Genomic DNA, 18071 nt, shown 5'->3' with positions numbered 1-18071 from the left:
CACACACACGTGACTTTCAGTGTAACTGAGTCATTGGAATCACTTCATTAAAACTATTTGATCAGCACTTCCTCCTTGCTCCGGAGCGCTGACTCAGTCACTGGACTGAAATACAGTGGCAAGGGTTTATTTAACCAGACTCCTGTTAAATATTGACATTTTTAGACATTTCCCTGGTAAAAAGGATGGTCACTGAGCTACAGGTTGGCTTGGTTCTCTTGTCACGCATAGTATCGCCTTGGCTCGCTTGAAACCTCGCCGGAGCAGGTACTAAAAAAAAAAAGTACCAGTATTATGCCAGTGGAAAGGCAACTTAATTATGGCAAATGATGTGATTCCTGTCATCCTTTTTAAGCTCTAAATGATACATTTCCAGCATTTAATGACAACCGGTGGTTTGAGTTGAAGCCTGAATCCACCTTTCAATGGATTTCGATGAACAACGGCAGTCGTCTGACCGTCTGTGAGGAGCATGATTTCACCTGTGGAGAATGGACAAGCACATTTCACTGACTTGTTCCAGTTGTTTGGGCTTTAAGTACCATGTGACTTTTTAACATATTGATTTGAGAGTGCTTCATGAGTTATTCGTGTTAAAGGGTTGCCATTTATTTAACGACAAACATTGTGAAATGTTAACATTTGACAATGAAAAGAATAACAAACGGAGGTTGTAACCACAGTGAAGGAAAGTTACTAACATATACAGTACAGCGTTGTTTTCGTCAGCGATGACGCAATTATATCGTTGACGCCCCCTTTTTTTTTTTTTTCGCCACGATAACGAGACGGTGACGAGACGAACGTGGGTCTTTGATGACGCAAAAACATGACGAGACGTGTGTGTGAGTTTTCGTTGACGAGACGTAAATGTTAGCGGGTGGTTTGTCAGACGTTCAGAATGCACAACATTTAACCTGTCAATTAAAACCTAAAAATTCCTTGGTCCGTGTTTCAAGACAGGTCAGGTGGGTTGCGACGTCACCGCCGACCCCTCGCTCCCCGCCCTGGTGACAGAGGGACCCCGGGTCCACCGACAACCGTGAGGGGTGGCAAAAAACTGTTGAAAAGTTGAAATATGGAGATTAAAGGTTTCAGTAATCTCCAATAGTTATTGACTTAAATGAAGTTGTTAAAAGACTATCTTTTTTTTTTTTAACTAAAACTATCACATGACCAAAATGTGACTAAAACTAATAAGCATTTTGGCTGCCAGCAATAACACTGCTACAGTACTTTGACAGAATTTGTGATATTTAGTGAAACCTTTTTTTAAATTCTAAAAACAAAGGTGGTTACAAAGAAAGTGCAAAGTTTTTTTGTGTTTTTTTTTTTTTTTTTAGAAAAGCAATGCGAAGTTTCCAACATGGAATGAAATAAATTGTTTTAAAGAGTAAAAGAGTAAACAAAAGTCTTTGTCTCATAGACTGTGAGCTCCATGGAGTTGTTAGTAATACCTGAGAGGGCTTCACACGGGATTATTCAGACTACACAGTATTTTTTTTAAACAAGTCTGCTAGAACATACATAAGAATGTACTGAGGTGTAAAACAAGAACAAGACAAATATGAGGATGACTGAAAAAGCAAACAATGGTATTTGTAAAGATAACCCTTTCAGTAAATATCACCACATTTAAGTGACTGTTACACTTCCTGGTACTGCTGCTACAATCCCACCCACCGTCAGTCACAAGTCACATCGTACTTAAAGCTATGCTTGTCCATTCTCCACAGGTGAATCATGTCCCTCGCAGGTGGTCAGATGACTTTCTTGCCCAAGTTTGTCTTCAGCTGCATCATGGTGTTGTGCTTCGCTGGACTTTTCTTCATGTATTACAAGCCTGATGTCAACTTCCCCACTATTGCCTTTCACACGGAGAGAAGTAACCACTCTTGTCAGTGTCCAGTGGACGCAGTGAAGCAGAGCTCGAACCCCAACTGTTCCTCCGAGCCGCAGATCGACCCAACTGTCGTCCAGAAGATCCAGGAGGACGCTGAGCCTGACACTGTTGTCTTGGTCTGGTTCTGGCCGTTTGGCTTTAAGTTTGATCTCAGCTGCGACAAACACAACGTCAAAAGATGCCTCTTGACGGCGGACAAGTCTCTCTATGATGAAGCCCATGGTGTTCTCATCCACCACAAGAATATAGGGGACAACTTGCCGAAAGATCCTCGTCCCTGGTTCCAGAAGTGGGTGTGGTTTAACATGGAGTCACCAACAAACACACAGCAAGTCCCTCACATTGATGAATTATTCAACTTGACCTGCAGTTATCGCCAGGATTCAAACATCCCTGTGCCTTATGGACATTTGGAGCCACGAGCATCTGGAGAGGAGACTTTCCAAGTGACACCAAAGGACAAGCTGGTCTGTTGGATTGTGAGCCACTGGAACGAGCGATTCAGAAGAGTTGAGTTCTACAATGAATTGAAAAAACATGTGAATATAACTGTTTATGGGAAAGCTTTTAGAAAACCAGTCAATGGTGAACAATATAATCACATTGTGTCCAGTTGTAAATTTTACCTGTCCTTTGAAAACTCTGTGCACAAAGACTACATTACAGAGAAGTTGTATCGCCCTCTGATGTTAGGAACTATACCTGTTACTCTGGGCCCTACAAGGCAAAACTATGAGGACCATGTCCCAGGTGATTCTTTCATTCATGTCGATGACTTCCCCACAGCAAAGCAGCTGGCAGACAGGCTACTTTACCTCCACCGAAATGATACTGAATATATGAAATACTTTGAATGGACAAAAAAGTATAAAGTTAAAAGGGCAGTGTTTGGTACAACACACGCCTGCAAAACATGCTCTTACCTACAACAACACAGAGGGTACGAGGCTTCTCGGAATCTTAAAGAGTGGCTCTGGGGTTAATGTGAGACAGATTTAATGTCACCTCATGTGCAAGTAGAAGTGAGTTGACATGGCATGTGTTTTTTTTTTTTGATTCTTTGGCTTCTTTTCACGGTGGTGGAATGTACCCTCTAATAAAGTGGTAGGACTGGTACCTGGTTGTGGTGTGTTACGACCAGGCCTAGGGGAAAACCTGATCACAACATGCATAATGAGACTCCCTCTTCTCAACTCCTAAGAAACCACCAGCAACAAGTCAAACAAACCATTTTACAGGTTTATTAAAAGCAAGCACAACACGTCTACGGGCAGTCTGGCTGTGAGTGGTTTGAGGAAGTCTGCTGCAGCTGGGATGTTCAGGCCTCTTAATCAGATTCCTTCCGGGCAGGACCAATCAGCTCCCAGGCTTCACCTAGACTCACTCACACAGGTCAATCACTCAAAACATGCACACCTGCAACCCATCTCACACTCACATGCAGACACATACACACAGGGAAAAAGCAGTCACGACCCTGGGGTCGTAACAGGTGTCACTCCAGGAAACCAAAAGGTGTGGAGATTAAGGGAGGCACAGAGGCACGGAAATGCAAAATAACCGCACCGTGCTGTGCCAAGGCGTGTCGAGCCGGTGGAAGAACAAACTGTCTGTATGTATTTTCACAGAGCGAGAAACTCGCCCAACCTGACATTTCAATTTCTCTTACACTCCCTGGCACTACTATTACAATACACACACAGCCTCAGAGAGAGAGAACACAGAAGACATTAAAAGATAATTATAACTTTATATTGATTGTCATTTTCAGACGAAGTAACCTGAACTCAATGGATAGCAGGGAGGTACAAAATAAAATGAAAAGGTTTCATTGTTTATTTCTTCTGATTTGTGGGCCTTTTTATACTTTTTTACTTTACTTTTCTTCCACCAAACGCCACGTGTTATAGACGAATCCGCCAAAGTACCGGAAGTAAACAAGCCGCCATTGCTGCGGTGGCGTCATAAGAAGTGTACATTTCTACTTTTACCTGCACTTTTTATGCAACAATAATTATCACAACAATGTCTAGGAAGTCAGGAAGAACCTGCGCAACCTCTACCTCATGAAGAGTGCCCCCTGTCTGCGGAGGACCACGGCGTTTCGTCAGAAGTGGATAAAAAATATTAACAGAACGGACTTTGTTCCCAACAGCACGACAACTTTTGGTTAACACTCGTCAACCTCACATTGAATAGCATGCGGCTGCCTAGCTTAACACAGTGAAAAAGCTAACGCCAGCTAAGCTAACTTCGCTTCGCTAGCTCACGTTAGGCGCCTCTATCAAGGCTGCCATGGTCGCACAAAGTAAATGAACTCAATGTGGTGTTAATGTGAAATATGATGCAAGTTGCTCTAACTAGGGCAACCTAATGACCACAATGTAAACACCAAGTAGCTGAGTGAATCAGTGGTGGAGGTAAATAATTACAACTACTGTACTCATATTACTGTAATTCCTCGTGGAGTACTCGTACTTTTGTGAGTTTTTCTTAAGTCTGTAATTTTACAATACATTGCAATCTGCTTAGTTACTTTTAAAATCATAATTTGCTACCGAGTAGGCCGACAATTTCAATTAATATCCAAATTTAAAAAATTGAGAGATTAGTTGATTATGATCTGTAATTAATTAATGAAATGAATGTCTTTTTTAATCTCACCTAAAAACTGCTATTTAAATTTCATTATTACTGCAGATCAAAAGATTGATATACAACCAAAAAGTGGCTTAATAAAGTCATTTATTGTTTTTACAAACATGAACAGATGCAGCTGTGTTCTTTTGTCAAACTCCAAATAACTAGAAAACGCAAATAAAAGAAAACACCCGGTCCATATAAAGTAGCCTGTCGGTCACGGACTTGCTCATACATGGGATGTTCTCCAGTTTAGTTTGGCAAAGAGCTTCGCTGCGGCTCGCTAAATTGCTAACGTCTTCACTGCTAGCGTTAGCTGTGGCCGCACTCGCGGCTGGGTGCCTTGCATTGACGTGCTAGGCTAAACTCGAGCGGCTTCGGTGGAAAGCAAACTCCTTATAACACAGAAGGCTTATCACTGTACCGTTATTAATGGTGCCGTCGGGGCGTTTTTCAAATGTAAACGTCCCGTTCATTGGGCCGAGAACCCTCACATGCTCCAAACACAATGACAGCCCATGTCCTCTTCAGGGTGTGACTGACCATTGTTTTCCAACCCCAACAACTCAAGCCCCAGCACATAAAAACGGATTTTTATAAAAAAGCAACTCGCATACAGAAACAGGAAAGTTAAAAATTAAATGCGGTTAAAAAACATAACCCGCTAATTACGACTGTAATTAATTAATCGCAATTAGCGCGATCATTTGATTCAATCTGTACGTAACTTTTTTGAGTTATACGTCTCACACACCTTCTTGGTGTAGGTGCCAAACATGGAGTTCTACATTAACCCCAGAACCACTCTTTGAGATTCCGAGAAGCCTCGTACCCTCTGTGTTGTTGTAGGTAAGAGCATGTTTTGCAGGCGTGTGTTGTACCAAACTGTGAACTTTTAATTTTATACTTTTTGGTCCATTCAAAGTATTTCATATATTCAGTATCATTTCGGTGGAGGTAAAGTAGCCTGTCTGCCAGCTGCTTTGCTGTGGGGAAGTCATCGACATGAATGAAAGAATCACCTGGGACATGGTCCTCATAGTTTTGCCTTGTAGGGCCCAGAGTAACAGGTAAAGCTCCCAAAACCATCGGGCGGTACAACTTGTCTGAAATGTAGTCTTTGTGCACAGAGTTTTCAAAGGCCAGGTAAAATTTACAACGAGATACAATGTGATCATATTCTTCTTCAGACGTGGGCTTTCCAAAAGCTCGTCCATAAACACTTATATTCACATGTTTTTTCAATTCATTGTAGAACTGAACTCTTCTGAATCGCTCATTCCAGTTGCTCACAATCCAACAGACCAGCTTGTCCTTTGGTGGCACTTGGAAAGTCTCCTCTCCAGATGCTCGTGGCTCCAAATGTCCATAAGGCACAGGGATGTTTGACTCCAGGCGATAACTGCAGGTCAAGTTGAATAATTCATCAATGTGAGGGACTTGCTGTGTGAATGTTGGTGACTCCATGTTAAACCACACCCACTTCTGGAACCAGGGACGAGGATCTTTTGGCAAGTTGTCCCCTCTGATGTCCCTGTGGTGGATGAGAACGCCATGGGCTTCATCATAGAGAGACTTGTCCGCCGTCAAGAGGCATCTTTTGACGTTGTATATGTCGCAGTTGAGATTAAGCTTAAAGCCAAACGGCCACATCCAGATTAACACGACAGTGTCGGGCTCAGTGTCCTCCTGGACGTCTGGTGCGTTGGCGTGCTGCTTTGAGTGATTGTCCCTATTCAATGAGACGTCAAAATTGGGGAAGCCGATGTCGGCCTTGTAATACATGAAGAAGAATCCGGCGAAACACGACACCATGACGCAGCAGAGGACGACCCTGCGCAGGAGAGTCATCTGGCTGACCGGACACGACATGGCTCACCTCTGCAGAGACAGAAGATCACACACACACAGGACAGTTTTTACCATCCAACACATGCACATGCACAAGCTGTCGGTTCAGATAATACCGTGGCATAGGCAGCGCAGGTGGACTGCAAACAGGTCCTCAGAAATACTTTTTCTTGATCATTTGCGACACGGCTGCCACCCATAAAGGTTACTGCGAGCCGTTCAAATATTAAAGTGCTATAAAGAAAGAAAACGGAAATGCTGGCCCAAGACCTGGGGAAGTGTGATGTCTTTTAAGATACTTTCTTGTGCGCAAAGACTCAATCAAAGGGTATTTTAAGTACGTATTATACTGTTCAAATTTTAAATTGAACGGCGTCACCCTGAGGGGACGAGGCCACATTGAGACTGTACAGTCTTTTGTGATGAGATGACACACTTAGATAAACAATGACTGAAACATAAGATTTTAGTCGGAAAGAAAAGAGGATGCAAAATTCTCACCTTGAAGACAAAAAACCCCCAAAAACCTGAAACGCTCCCTCTGATCCAGCTGCTGTGAGTCCTCGTACCTTTGTACCAGGATATAATATAAAACAATCATTTACAATGGGATGTGATTAGACTGACGCATTTCATACGCTTTGCATGACGAGAGCGTAGCTCAAACATGGTTTTTCCAAATAATTCTCACTCACATGACCTTTGGAACGCAAGCGACGACCAACAGTCATTAATCTGCATGTATGAAAGCACTTTTATAGCCTTGACGACCACTCAGAGCCACTTTCACGCTACAGTTCTGCCACTCGCACCCATTCACTCACACTTTCGTCTCTGTGCAGCATTGCGGGGTTAAATGTCTAAAGGCATCAACCACCCGACCTAACCCTGAACTAAACTTAACTCTGGCTCCCACACTTAAGTACATATCAGTACATCATACAGTAAATGACGTATACTTAAAAAAAAAAAAAAAAAAGATTGTTGTACTTTTACTCAACTATCCCTTTTCAGTACTTCATGACACTAATACGTAGGTACACTGGTTTTTAGGTTGTTGAAAGGGTTAGGGGTTTGGGTTAGTGTTAATTAGAGAGGGAATGATATCATACAAAATATCATATCATTCAAAAATGACTTGGTGAATTACACCAATTCATTGAAGGCTGTTAAACAAGTGAGTCAGACTCTGTGTTCATGATTGAAAAAAGTCTTTATTCACAAAAGAAAAAGTCCCCTGAACAATGTAGCAATCGCAATGGCTTCTGTTCAACTTGTTGCATCGACACTTGCACTGATAACATGTTTACTTCATTATAACAAAGACAAAAGGTGTGCCTCCCTTAATCTCCACACCTTTAGGTTTCCTGTCCTGTTCCAGTCCTACCACGTTATTAGAGGGTACATTCCACCACCGTGACAAGAAACCAAAGAATCAAAAAAAAACCACATGCCATGTCAACTCACTTCTACTTGCACATGAGGTGACATTAAATCTGTTTCACATCAACCCCAGAACCACTCTTTAAGATTCCGAGAAGCCTCGTACCCTCTGTGTTGTTGTAGGTAAGAGCATGTTTTGCAGGCGTGTGTTGTACCAAACACTGCCCTTTTAACTTTATACTTTTTGGTCCATTCAAAGTATTTCATATATTCATCATCTTTTCGGTGGAGGTAAAGTAGCCTGTCTGCCAGCTGCTTTGCTGTGGGGAAGTCATCGACATGAATGAAAGAATCACCTGGGACATGGTCCTCATAGTTTTGCCTTGTAGGGCCCAGAGTAACAGGTATAGTTCCTAACATCAGAGGGCGGTACAACTTCTCTGAAATGTAGTCTTTGTGTACAGAGTTTTCAAAGGCCAGGTAAAATTTACAACGAGATACAATGGGATCATATTCTTCTTTAGTTGTGGGCTTTCTAACAGCTCGTCCATAAACACTTATATTCACATGTTTTTTCAATTCATTGTAGAACTGAACTCTTGTAAGATTTGGGTTCCAGTGGCTCACAATCCAACAGACCAGCTTGTCCTTTGGTGGCACTTGGAAAGTCTTCTCTCCAGATGCTCGTGGCTCCAAATGTCCATAAGGCACAGGGATGTTTGACTCCAGGCGATAACTGCAGGTCAAGTTGAATAATTCATCAATGTGAGATACTTGCTGTGTGTTTGTTGGTGACTCCATGTTATACCACACCCACTTCTGGAACCAGGGACGAGGATCTTTTGGCAAGTTGTCCCCTCTGATGTCCCTGTGGTGGATGAGAACGCCATGGGCTTCATCATAGAGAGACTTGTCCGCCGTCAAGAGGCATCTTTTGAAATTGTGTGTGTCGCAGTTGAGATTAATCTTAGCACCAAACGGCCAGAACCAGACCAAGACAACAGTGTCAGGCTCAGCGTCCTCCTGGATCTTCTGGACGTCAGTTGGGTCGATCTGCGGCTCTGAGGAACAGTTGGGGTTCGATCTCTGCTCCACTGCGTCCACTGGACACTGACAAGAGTGGTCTCTTCTCTCCGTGTGAATGGCAAAAGTGGGGAAGTTGACATCAGGCTTGTAATAAATGAAGAAAAGTCCAGCGAAACACAACACCATGATGCAGCTGAAGGCAAACGTGCGCATGGAAGTCATCTGACCGCCTGTGAGGAGCATGATTCACCTGTGGAGAATGGACAAGCAGAGTTCATTGACTCGTTTCAGTTTTTATGAGTTTGTCGTGTTAATTTAACGTGGCAGTGGAACCTTTTTTTTTTATTCTAAAAACAAAGGTGGTAACAAAGGAAGTGCAGTGATTTTCACTCAGCTCCCAAAAATGTGTTCATCAACAGCTTACGTCTCGTGTAATGGACATTTCTTATTCTAGTAAAGCAATATGAAGTTTCCAACATGAGCGTTTTAAAGCATGTTAAGTTTGAAAACACAGGAGTAAAAGTTGGAAACTCTTCATACTAAAGTACAGTAAATGACATATACTTTCTGACTTTTAATTAAGCAATATTTTAGAAAGTTTTTTGTGTGCTTGTACTTTTTAAAGTCATTTTTTAAAATGTGTAATTTTACTTTTACATCGAGAATAACTGCACTTCACTACGTGTGAAATCACACCCGTTACTTGGTGACAGAAAATCTTGCCGTGAAAGTTGCTAAACAGGCTTCAGCGCCAAGGGCAGACTCGTTGACCCTGTTTTTATGACAAAACAAAGAGAGCTCGAGAGCTTGTGGATCCACTGTGATCTGTGTGTTGTGTAAATGGTCAACATTTGCAAAAGATACATCATTAAATGTAAAACAAGCAGGAAACATTTATTATGCTATTATTTTAGATCAAATTGCATTGTATGTGACCCCTGGTCCACGCCCACAAGTGTGTGTGTGTGTGTGTGTGTGTGTGTGTGTGTGAGAGAGAGGGCATTTTTTATTTTTAGAAATGTTTTTTAAATTTTAAAACACAAGAGTAATGTAATTGTTAGTGATCTCTGCAGAGGGTTTACAGTTTACAAAAAATCTTCCTCTGAAAAGGCATTATTCAGACTACACAGTACATTCTACAGTTAGACATTCTAATTTAATAAAGATCAATACCACTTTTGTATCTGTACTATTAAATATCAAAATCTGTTTTAATAAATAATCTCATTGACATTGGTATTGATGTACACAAAGAAGATTACCTTAGTTTAAATGAGTCGCTATTTACTCACATTTAATTGTACAATAATGAATTAAAAACAGCTACAGCCGGTGCCTGTCTGATAATAATATCAATACATTCAAACAGACAGTGCAACCTTTATTTATTTCTGAAGGTACCTATTATATATATATATATATTATATATATATTATATATATATATATATATATATAGTTAAAATCCAAATAGAGTGAAATAAGTCTGCTACAACATACTTTTTGAACAAATGAACAAACCGTCTCACCGCGAAGAAGAAAAATGCAGAGAAAAAAAAAAAGAGAGAAGAAGAAGAAACGTTTCCTCTGATTTCCTCTTAAGATTGTGTGGAAGACACATTGACCAAAATGTGTCCTCTTTTCTTTCTCTGAGGGGGGGTGTGAGTGTTATAGTAGCAGGAAGGAACAGTGATTTAAGTGTCTGTGTCGTCAGGTGAGTTTTCTTTTGGGGAGGGGGGAAGGAAGGTGGACTTCTAAAAGTTAAGTATATCACATTACATATACTTTACAAATATCATACATTTTCTGGTATGATATTTGTACTTTTGCTCAAGTATCCCTTTTTGGTACTTCATACAAGACTGGATGTCACTAAATACTTTACATTTTTTATTTCTTTTTGTGGTATAGGCAAAAAACTGTTTCTCCTTTCCTTGTCCAGGCAAAGGTGCACCTTACATTCCTCACAGTATTTTTCTCTCTTATTCTTATATTCTTATTCTTCTAAATACACACTTACACACCCAAAACATTGGGTTGGTATAGCATACAGCGATTCTGATTTCAGCGGAACTGTTGTTGCGAAAAATGGCATTTCGGTCAATAATCATTGTAATTAGATCATCGAAATAGTGTGTGACGGTATTGTTGAAGACATGTTGTGGATTAGGTCACAAAACGTGACGTGAATTTTTAAGTGTGTGCTCTACGTTGACGGCCCTGAGCCTGTACTTTGTTTAGTTGCCAAACTCTGTCCTTGTTACATCGGACTTAGGGGTGTTATTCCCAGTTTTGGTTTTGGTTTGTTTTTGTATTTCAATTTTGGGGATAGCTGCCACCTCCCTTGGTTTATTGTGATTGATTTATGTTAGATTTACCTTCCGTATTTATAAAACAAACACATTTTCGCTAAACCAATTCCATCTGGTTATTTATGTTATTTCCCCTTCCCCAACGAGTTAGGGTTGTAACAGTGAGGAATATTTTCTTTATGTGATTGTGCGTTGTTTGAACACCTAAAATTTATTTTGAAAAAGGAGTGACACGGCACACGTTATTCTTATCGTGACTTCTAGAAAATTAAGAAGAAAAAGTGTGCAATTGATGATTTAATGACAACCTTTCACTGCCTGCAGTGGAGTGATATTCCACTAAGGTGTTGATAAGATATAGGTGTCAGAAACTTGTGTAGCAAGCACCAAGGTCAGACTGGCTGAACCTGTTTTGTAAAAATGCTAGTCTAGTGAATGGCACCTACCTCTAGCCCAAGGGCCCTGAATTTTTCAAATATACAGGGAGCCACTGCAGAGGGGCCGAAGAGGAGACCCCTGGACTAGTAAGTCTGTAACAATGCTTTTGGCTCCAAATGCCCATAAGGCACAGGAAAGCGTCCTCCTGGATCTTCTGGATGTTAGTTGGGTTGATCTGGAATTTGTTACATTTAGTCAAAAAAAAACGTGAGCAATCCAACTAAAACATTTGTTGTACTTTGTTGTAAATTATAAGTTATATATAATTCCATTTTTTTTATTCCAAATGGGTGAAAAGAACTGTACAATCCGTCTGCTACGACATACACAAGAGTGTACTGATTATCGCCTGTAGGAGGCAGTAGTGCACAGCTCGTTCATGGACGAAGTAGACGTAGGCAAACGTGATGACGTCACACAGAGCGCTCAAAATGGCGGTCGATTTGACTCCGCGATTCAGACGATTGAACAGCCAAACTAGAAGTTTTCGGGAAAACATACAGCACGGTACAGTACAAGTAAAATAACTCATTGTGTTTTGTTTTTTTTTAGTCAGATAATATCCTTTAAAGTCACGTCACCAGACAGACGGTTCTCGGTTCTGCGTGTTTTATGACAGCGGTGACGGGTCAGTGTATGAGCCCGCACCACCGTTGTGATCATAGGTTATGTGTTTAGGAGGTTTAATAAGTCAGAATATGGCAACGTGGGGTATTTAGATAAGATATCACTGCAGTAGTAAGTAATATAACAACTCATTTGAAAACAACTAGACAAAAACACATGTAAAATGACTGAAGTGACAGGTTTACATGGAAAGTAAAGGTACTTTACTGGTACACGTTACTCGTAAGCAGGACTGAAAGTAATCGTTTTCAAATTGGATTTGGAATCTGCAACAATGCAATTGGCAATTCGTAAATGCTGCAGTTTATTGCTGGTTTTAATCAGCGCTGCACCAAGCGATTATTGTCATAATCTTTGAATCGGTTGATTATTTTCGCGATTAATCGAGTAATCGTTTGGTCCATCAGTGTTTGTCAAACCTAGAAATGATGACGTTCTCGAATGTCTTGTATTGTTCACTTTTAATGATTTCTTTGTTGTAAGAATCTGAAACAATCAAACGTCTTGTTTTAATCATTGTTTCAGGGCTAGTTTTAATTATTTAATGTTCTATGCTAACCTATACGCACTGTATATACCTATATACATATGTATGTGTGTATATATATACATATATGTGTATATGTGTATATATGTATGTATGTGTGTATATACATATATATGTATATATATACATATATACGTATATATGTATATATGTGTATATATGTATGTGTGTGTGTATATGTATGTACGTATGTATGTGTATATATGTATGTATATATATGTATGTATGTATGTATGTGTGTATATATAAATATATGTATATATATATATATATATATATATATATACATATGTGTATTTATATATATTTATATGGATGTATATATGTATATATTTTGGGCTGTGGCTACTGTGATTATTTAAAATAAAATAATACAAATAATAATAAAAAAAACAAGAAACCACTGGAATAAATAAATAGGGCAACGGTGTTTCTTAATCCGTAAGGCAGATGTGATGTCATTCATTTGTCATTTTGTCGTGTCTTATTGGATTTTCAGGCCCCTTTGGTGCCACCCAGCTGTGGCACAACATCATCCAGGCCCTCCAAACCCAGGTGGAGGTGCGCCGCTGTAGGCGCCATCTACGTGTTCATGCCGAGTGTTTCACTGGCTCGGACGCCGTGGACGCTGTGCTCAGTTATTTGATGCAGAACGTGGTGTTTTGCGCGAGTGAAGTATCTCGCCTCAAAGCTGCCCGACTCTGCCAGGCTCTGATGGAGGCGAAGGTGTTCGAGCCAGTTGGCACAAAGCTGTTTTGTAGAGACAAGGAGGTGGCCTTTGAGGACAACAGCTCTAGCCTCTACCGCTTTCTGGAATGTAAAGTGTTGCCTGGATCTTCCGCGACGGACTGCAATAGTGTGACAGAAAATGTGCCGCCGGAGGAGTTTGGGATTAAGAGACGGAAGAGCTCCAGGTTGCTTTTGGGGACCTTTTTCCAAAATACAAAATCTGTTCATTTTGAATTTTGTTAACCTTTGAACAAGGGATGTCCTGATTATTAATTATCTGCTGATCCCGAGTCTCAATCCCAAACTTGTCTTTCCCCTACATAACAGGCCGCTGTCATTAAAATAAACAATATTTTTTACTTAATTATGATCGGGACATCCCTAATTTTTACAGTATTCATTATTCATACTGTGTTATTTACATGTTTAACTGACAGCCATATAATTACACCCTTCTCCACAGACACAAACAGTTTGATACTGTATTAAAGCACTTGGGCTTATAATCAAACCTAGTAATTAATTATTTTTTTCTTTTTAATGAAGAGAACATTTTTGTATTCTGCAGGCTGAACGAACTGAGAACGATCTCCAATCCACTCGCTGTCGGGCCGTCAGACTCAAGGGTTGAGAGGCTGCTGAAGACCGTCAACCTGCGCCCGCGTGTTTCACCAGCTTCAAACGCAGCTGCGACTTCATACGCCTTTCTATCTAAAGCTGGTGAGACTAGAACTCTGTAGTTCTATGTTGCCCACAATTCTTTATTTCTGTATTGTTTTGAATTGGTAAACCAAACTTTCTAGCTATTCAGTACAGAATTATCCCACAACATTTTCATTCTTTCAGTCGTGGGTGAGGTTTGGAAGCAGCACACGCTGCTGCAGCTGCTGCAGATCGTAGAGTTACCCATGCTGGACTGCATCCTGACCTCTCCTGTCCGAGTTCAGCCTCAGGCCTGTAGAGCTCTCCTGAACACCCAGGACCTGGTTTTCTCCAACATGTGCCTGGAGAGAGAGCTGCCCGATGCCCTTAGCCTGCCCCAGTCAGTGCTGTAAATACTTATGTTAAAGCTTTTCATGCATTGGACAAAATGGATGTGGCAAAAAGGAATTTTGGCCAAAAGTTATCTTTTGTTCTCCCCTTTTGATCTCAGGTTGGATGGCTGGCTGTCGGCTGCAGCAGACTGCCTGGAGCTCTTCCCTGACCAGCTGATTGTGTTTGCAGGGGAACAGCTCAGCCAACGCAGTGGTGCCTCTGTGGAGGATGGAAATGCAGAGCAGACGGCAAACCAAAAGAGACTTCTCTTTGACATTATTTCCAAGTACTACAGTGGACAGGAGAAAGCCCCCCTTCTCTCAGGACGCTACCTAGATATCCATGTGGCAATCCTGAATCTACTTGGTAAGCTCACTCATGGATGTTCTGCTTTATCATCTGTTTTTGGGGTGCATAAACTAACTCCCCACTTGAGATTTGAGGGGTTGAGATTTGTGTGGAGCAGCTCATACACCCGTAGCTTTCATATGTAGCACACATAGCTTTTTTGCGCCATTTTTCAACCTGGAAGAACGCGTGCACCGTTATGTACAGTCTATGCTTATATCATCTTAAAATGTAGAAGATTACTTGACATTATGTCCTGGCTTATTTTCTGAACTGACCACGTCTTCTTCTTCCTTTCAAGATGGAGGAAAGGTGCAGGATGCCATTAAAGCCTCACAGTTGTGTTTGCGGCTACTGGAGCCAAACGTGAGAGATGAGCTGCGGAGATTATTGGCCTTCATGGCCATAGCAGCTGACCCGGGTTCCTGTCGTCTGCAGAAACAAGTAACTCGTCTTCATCAGCGCCTCTTTGTACCCATACTTATTACACAGCCTTATTACGGAGTATTGTTCAGAGGTGGTTTTTTTTAAATTTTGTTATGTTCTGTTATGTTGTATTACAGTTAAGGTAGACGAGCAGTTCACATGTCTATGGATCTATGATCGTTTTTTTTTTCATTGCAGATTGAAAACAGGGCCTTGGTCTGCCGCACGTTTCTCAAGGCAATTGTGCAGAATCAAGAGCTGAGTCGATCCCAGAGTGAAACCCTGGCTCTTTTTCTCGCGGACAATCACACCGAGCTCTTCATGGTACACGTCTGTTATCTCGCAATCACTGCAAACTGTGAGGCGCGTGATTCTCGTTAGCTTGACTTTACCTTCGCCTGTTCTTGTCCAACACAGACCCCTGCGTCTCTCATCGAAGCCGTGAGGAGAACGCTGGGGAACATGCAGCAGGGAAGAGACCCCGATTCACTTCCCAGTAAGTCAAATACACTATGAATATAAGTGTACGAGCCAGACGTTTTACATATTTACAGTATTTATTGTACATGAAACATGACAATTATTGCGAATACCGTCTTTAAGTCAGGATTTTGATGACAATTCGGCCCCAAAATGAGCTCATGTTGTCACCTGATCTGCAACAAAAATGCACTTGTACTACCCTGAAAAAAATAACACAATTTAATCATTCCAATTGAGTGAATGTTAAAAACTTAAAGGTTGCCAAATCCGTTTTAGTTCAGCACACTTGTCTTATGCCCCTGTGTTTTGCAGATTGCACTTGCTCAAATCTTAACCGCCCCATGTGCCTTGCTTGCAGTGTTCACCTTCTGCCAGCAGGTGACCCCACAGGACTACGAGGACCAGTGTGAGGCAGCCACCCTGGAGAGCCTCAAACAGCTCCTGTGCGACGTTTCGTCCAGCGAGAGCGTGTCCGTCAAGCAGAGGAGGAAGCTGCTCAGAGATTTTGAAAAGCACCACCCGGTGGTTTTCCTCCAGCATTGCTCCAGCACCTTCTGAAATGGGCGGCACACGGTTTTGATTTTTCAGGTCAGGCTTCGATTGGGTACAGCGCTTACACTAAGGCATACTAATATTGCAAAGCACAACATTAAATGGTGGTTTTGTAATTTGGGATACTGTTAAACTGGTCCACTGCTAATTCCTTTCATCCAATCCAGTGTGTAATAGATATAGATGTATAATTTAAGTGACTGCCTGAATGCAGCTGTCTCTACAATACACATACATTGTGTTGCTGTAGCTTTATTATGTTTGAGAGACACTTTTTGTAGTTGTAGGAATTGGAATTAAACCGTAGTTGTGACTGGTTTTGCACTAGTTGGTCAACAATTCATCATCTTCATCGGCGGCGATACTAAACCCAGTAGTTTAAATGGGTTTTTTTGACCGGTGGGAAAGTAGGAAATGAGAGGGAGATGATGACCTGGAGAAGCTAAAATTGTTAGTTTTTGTTCGTTTTCTCTTGTACACTGGTGACACTGATTTTTAAATTTTTTTTTGGTTTGGAATTTTTTGTTGAAATGAAATGGTATTAGAGCAGAAAGTCATCTTCCGCTCAATTGATTTACGTGAAATCACTCTGTTTTGAGGTGGAGCACAGATAGTGGAATGATGGATGCCTTGCAGGTGTATTTGCATGATCCATTTGAGCTGTTTAAGGGTCGACGGGTGCTTCGTTAATGACTGCGTTTGTCAAAAGTGATACTGTGCACTCAGCTTGGGCTTTAGTGTTTAATCAATTTGATCATTGATCAGTAACGATATTCTAGCAGCCATTTTGTTGTTGTTTTCAGTGGACTGTACTGTGTACAGCTGAGAAATCCCAACACTAATGTAGCTAAATTAATTTTAAATTTGTAGTGAGGAAACACAAACGTGTAATTTACAAGTAAATGTGTGTGTTAGGCAACTCAGGTTAATGTGCACTATTCTAATTTCATGGATATTTAACTGTAACTAACTGAAGCGGTGTAGGATGTAACGTGAAAGGGGGGCATAATTAAAACAAAAAGGCACTATTTTAAAGGGACAAAACCTCAGTGAATTTTAATTAACGTACGTTAGAATGCACTTTATAATGTAAAGAATGCCTTATTTTCTGGTCTAATAAAAATGCATCGTGTCTTAAAACTAAAATGGTTATGATCATTCAGTTTTTTCTTTAGTGCGTCAGTTTCCTCTGAACTTAATTATATCCTACAAATCTGATATTGTGTTGCTGTGCTAGACATTGTGGTATATGGTATATAATTTGACTAGTGATACAAACACAAAAAAGACACTGTAAAATTTAAAAACAACAATGTACATAGCCACATATATGGGTCACAAGTTGTTGTAAATAATCCCTGGGTGAAAAATCCTGAAATTAGATGTAAATATTCTGAATTTAAAGGGAAAATATGAATATAAATGTGCACATAAAGCAGACACAATGTGCCAGCATCCATATCAATGTGCAAAGAATAAAAACAAACAAAGAATAATGCTAATATTGGAGTTAGTTACATCCAACACTCCATTTTAGATGAATTACTGTTTGCCACAATAGTCAATAACAATGAACAACAGGCCTAGTATTAGTCACTTAATAAATAACTAGTGTTATTTATAAATCAGTAGCACGCTTCTAGTTAGAGGCCTATAACATACACACTAAACTTAATAAATGAATCTTGAATAATCCTAAAGTAATGTTGAGTGGCAAATATCTGAGAGACTTTGACCGTTGGCGATTAATAGTTAAAAAAAAAAGAGGCTTG

The 18071-nt window shown here is 40.7% G+C and overlaps 4 protein-coding genes across 6 annotated transcripts; 2 read left to right on the top strand and 2 right to left on the bottom strand.

Annotated features, from left to right (window-relative positions):
• Nucleotides 1–1743: 1743 nt before the first annotated feature.
• Nucleotides 1744–3019, top strand: LOC131456450 (4-galactosyl-N-acetylglucosaminide 3-alpha-L-fucosyltransferase 9-like). Its single transcript, XM_058624795.1, has one exon. It carries the CDS (start codon nucleotides 1744–1746, stop codon nucleotides 2884–2886), a length of 1143 nt encoding a protein of 380 aa, XP_058480778.1. The 3' UTR covers nucleotides 2887–3019.
• Nucleotides 3020–5332: 2313 nt separating this feature from the next.
• Nucleotides 5333–6415, bottom strand: LOC131456449 (4-galactosyl-N-acetylglucosaminide 3-alpha-L-fucosyltransferase 9-like). The gene is made up of 2 exons (XM_058624794.1): nucleotides 6027–6415; nucleotides 5333–5945 (listed from the first exon to the last, which is right to left on the bottom strand). Exons 1-2 carry the CDS (start codon nucleotides 6413–6415, stop codon nucleotides 5333–5335), a joined length of 1002 nt encoding a protein of 333 aa, XP_058480777.1.
• Nucleotides 6416–7588: 1173 nt separating this feature from the next.
• Nucleotides 7589–10470, bottom strand: LOC131457268 (4-galactosyl-N-acetylglucosaminide 3-alpha-L-fucosyltransferase 9-like). Of its 3 annotated transcripts, none has more exons than XM_058626229.1 (2): nucleotides 10303–10470; nucleotides 7589–9053 (listed from the first exon to the last, which is right to left on the bottom strand). In XM_058626229.1, exon 2 carries the CDS (start codon nucleotides 9044–9046, stop codon nucleotides 7901–7903), a length of 1146 nt encoding a protein of 381 aa, XP_058482212.1. In that variant the 5' UTR covers nucleotides 9047–9053; nucleotides 10303–10470; the 3' UTR covers nucleotides 7589–7900. The 3 variants fall into 3 exon arrangements, with proteins under 3 accessions (XP_058482212.1, XP_058482213.1, XP_058482211.1); XM_058626230.1 differs by having other exon boundaries at nucleotides 10324–10470; XM_058626228.1 differs by having other exon boundaries at nucleotides 10332–10470.
• Nucleotides 10471–11940: 1470 nt separating this feature from the next.
• depdc4 (DEP domain containing 4) lies at nucleotides 11941–17445 on the top strand. The gene is made up of 9 exons (XM_058626231.1): nucleotides 11941–12055; nucleotides 13210–13640; nucleotides 14024–14175; nucleotides 14302–14497; nucleotides 14609–14856; nucleotides 15140–15282; nucleotides 15463–15588; nucleotides 15682–15760; nucleotides 16106–17445. The coding sequence occupies exons 1-9, from the start codon at nucleotides 11960–11962 to the stop codon at nucleotides 16303–16305; spliced, it is 1671 nt and encodes a 556-aa protein (XP_058482214.1). The 5' UTR covers nucleotides 11941–11959; the 3' UTR covers nucleotides 16306–17445.
• Nucleotides 17446–18071: the final 626 nt, after the last annotated feature.

The sequence above is a fragment of the Solea solea genome, chromosome 3 (assembly GCF_958295425.1).
Source record: "Solea solea chromosome 3, fSolSol10.1, whole genome shotgun sequence".
Lineage (NCBI taxonomy): Eukaryota > Metazoa > Chordata > Actinopteri > Pleuronectiformes > Soleidae > Solea > Solea solea.
The sequence above is the reverse complement of the archived record's forward strand: the minus strand, read 5'-3'. Positions and strand labels throughout refer to the sequence as shown.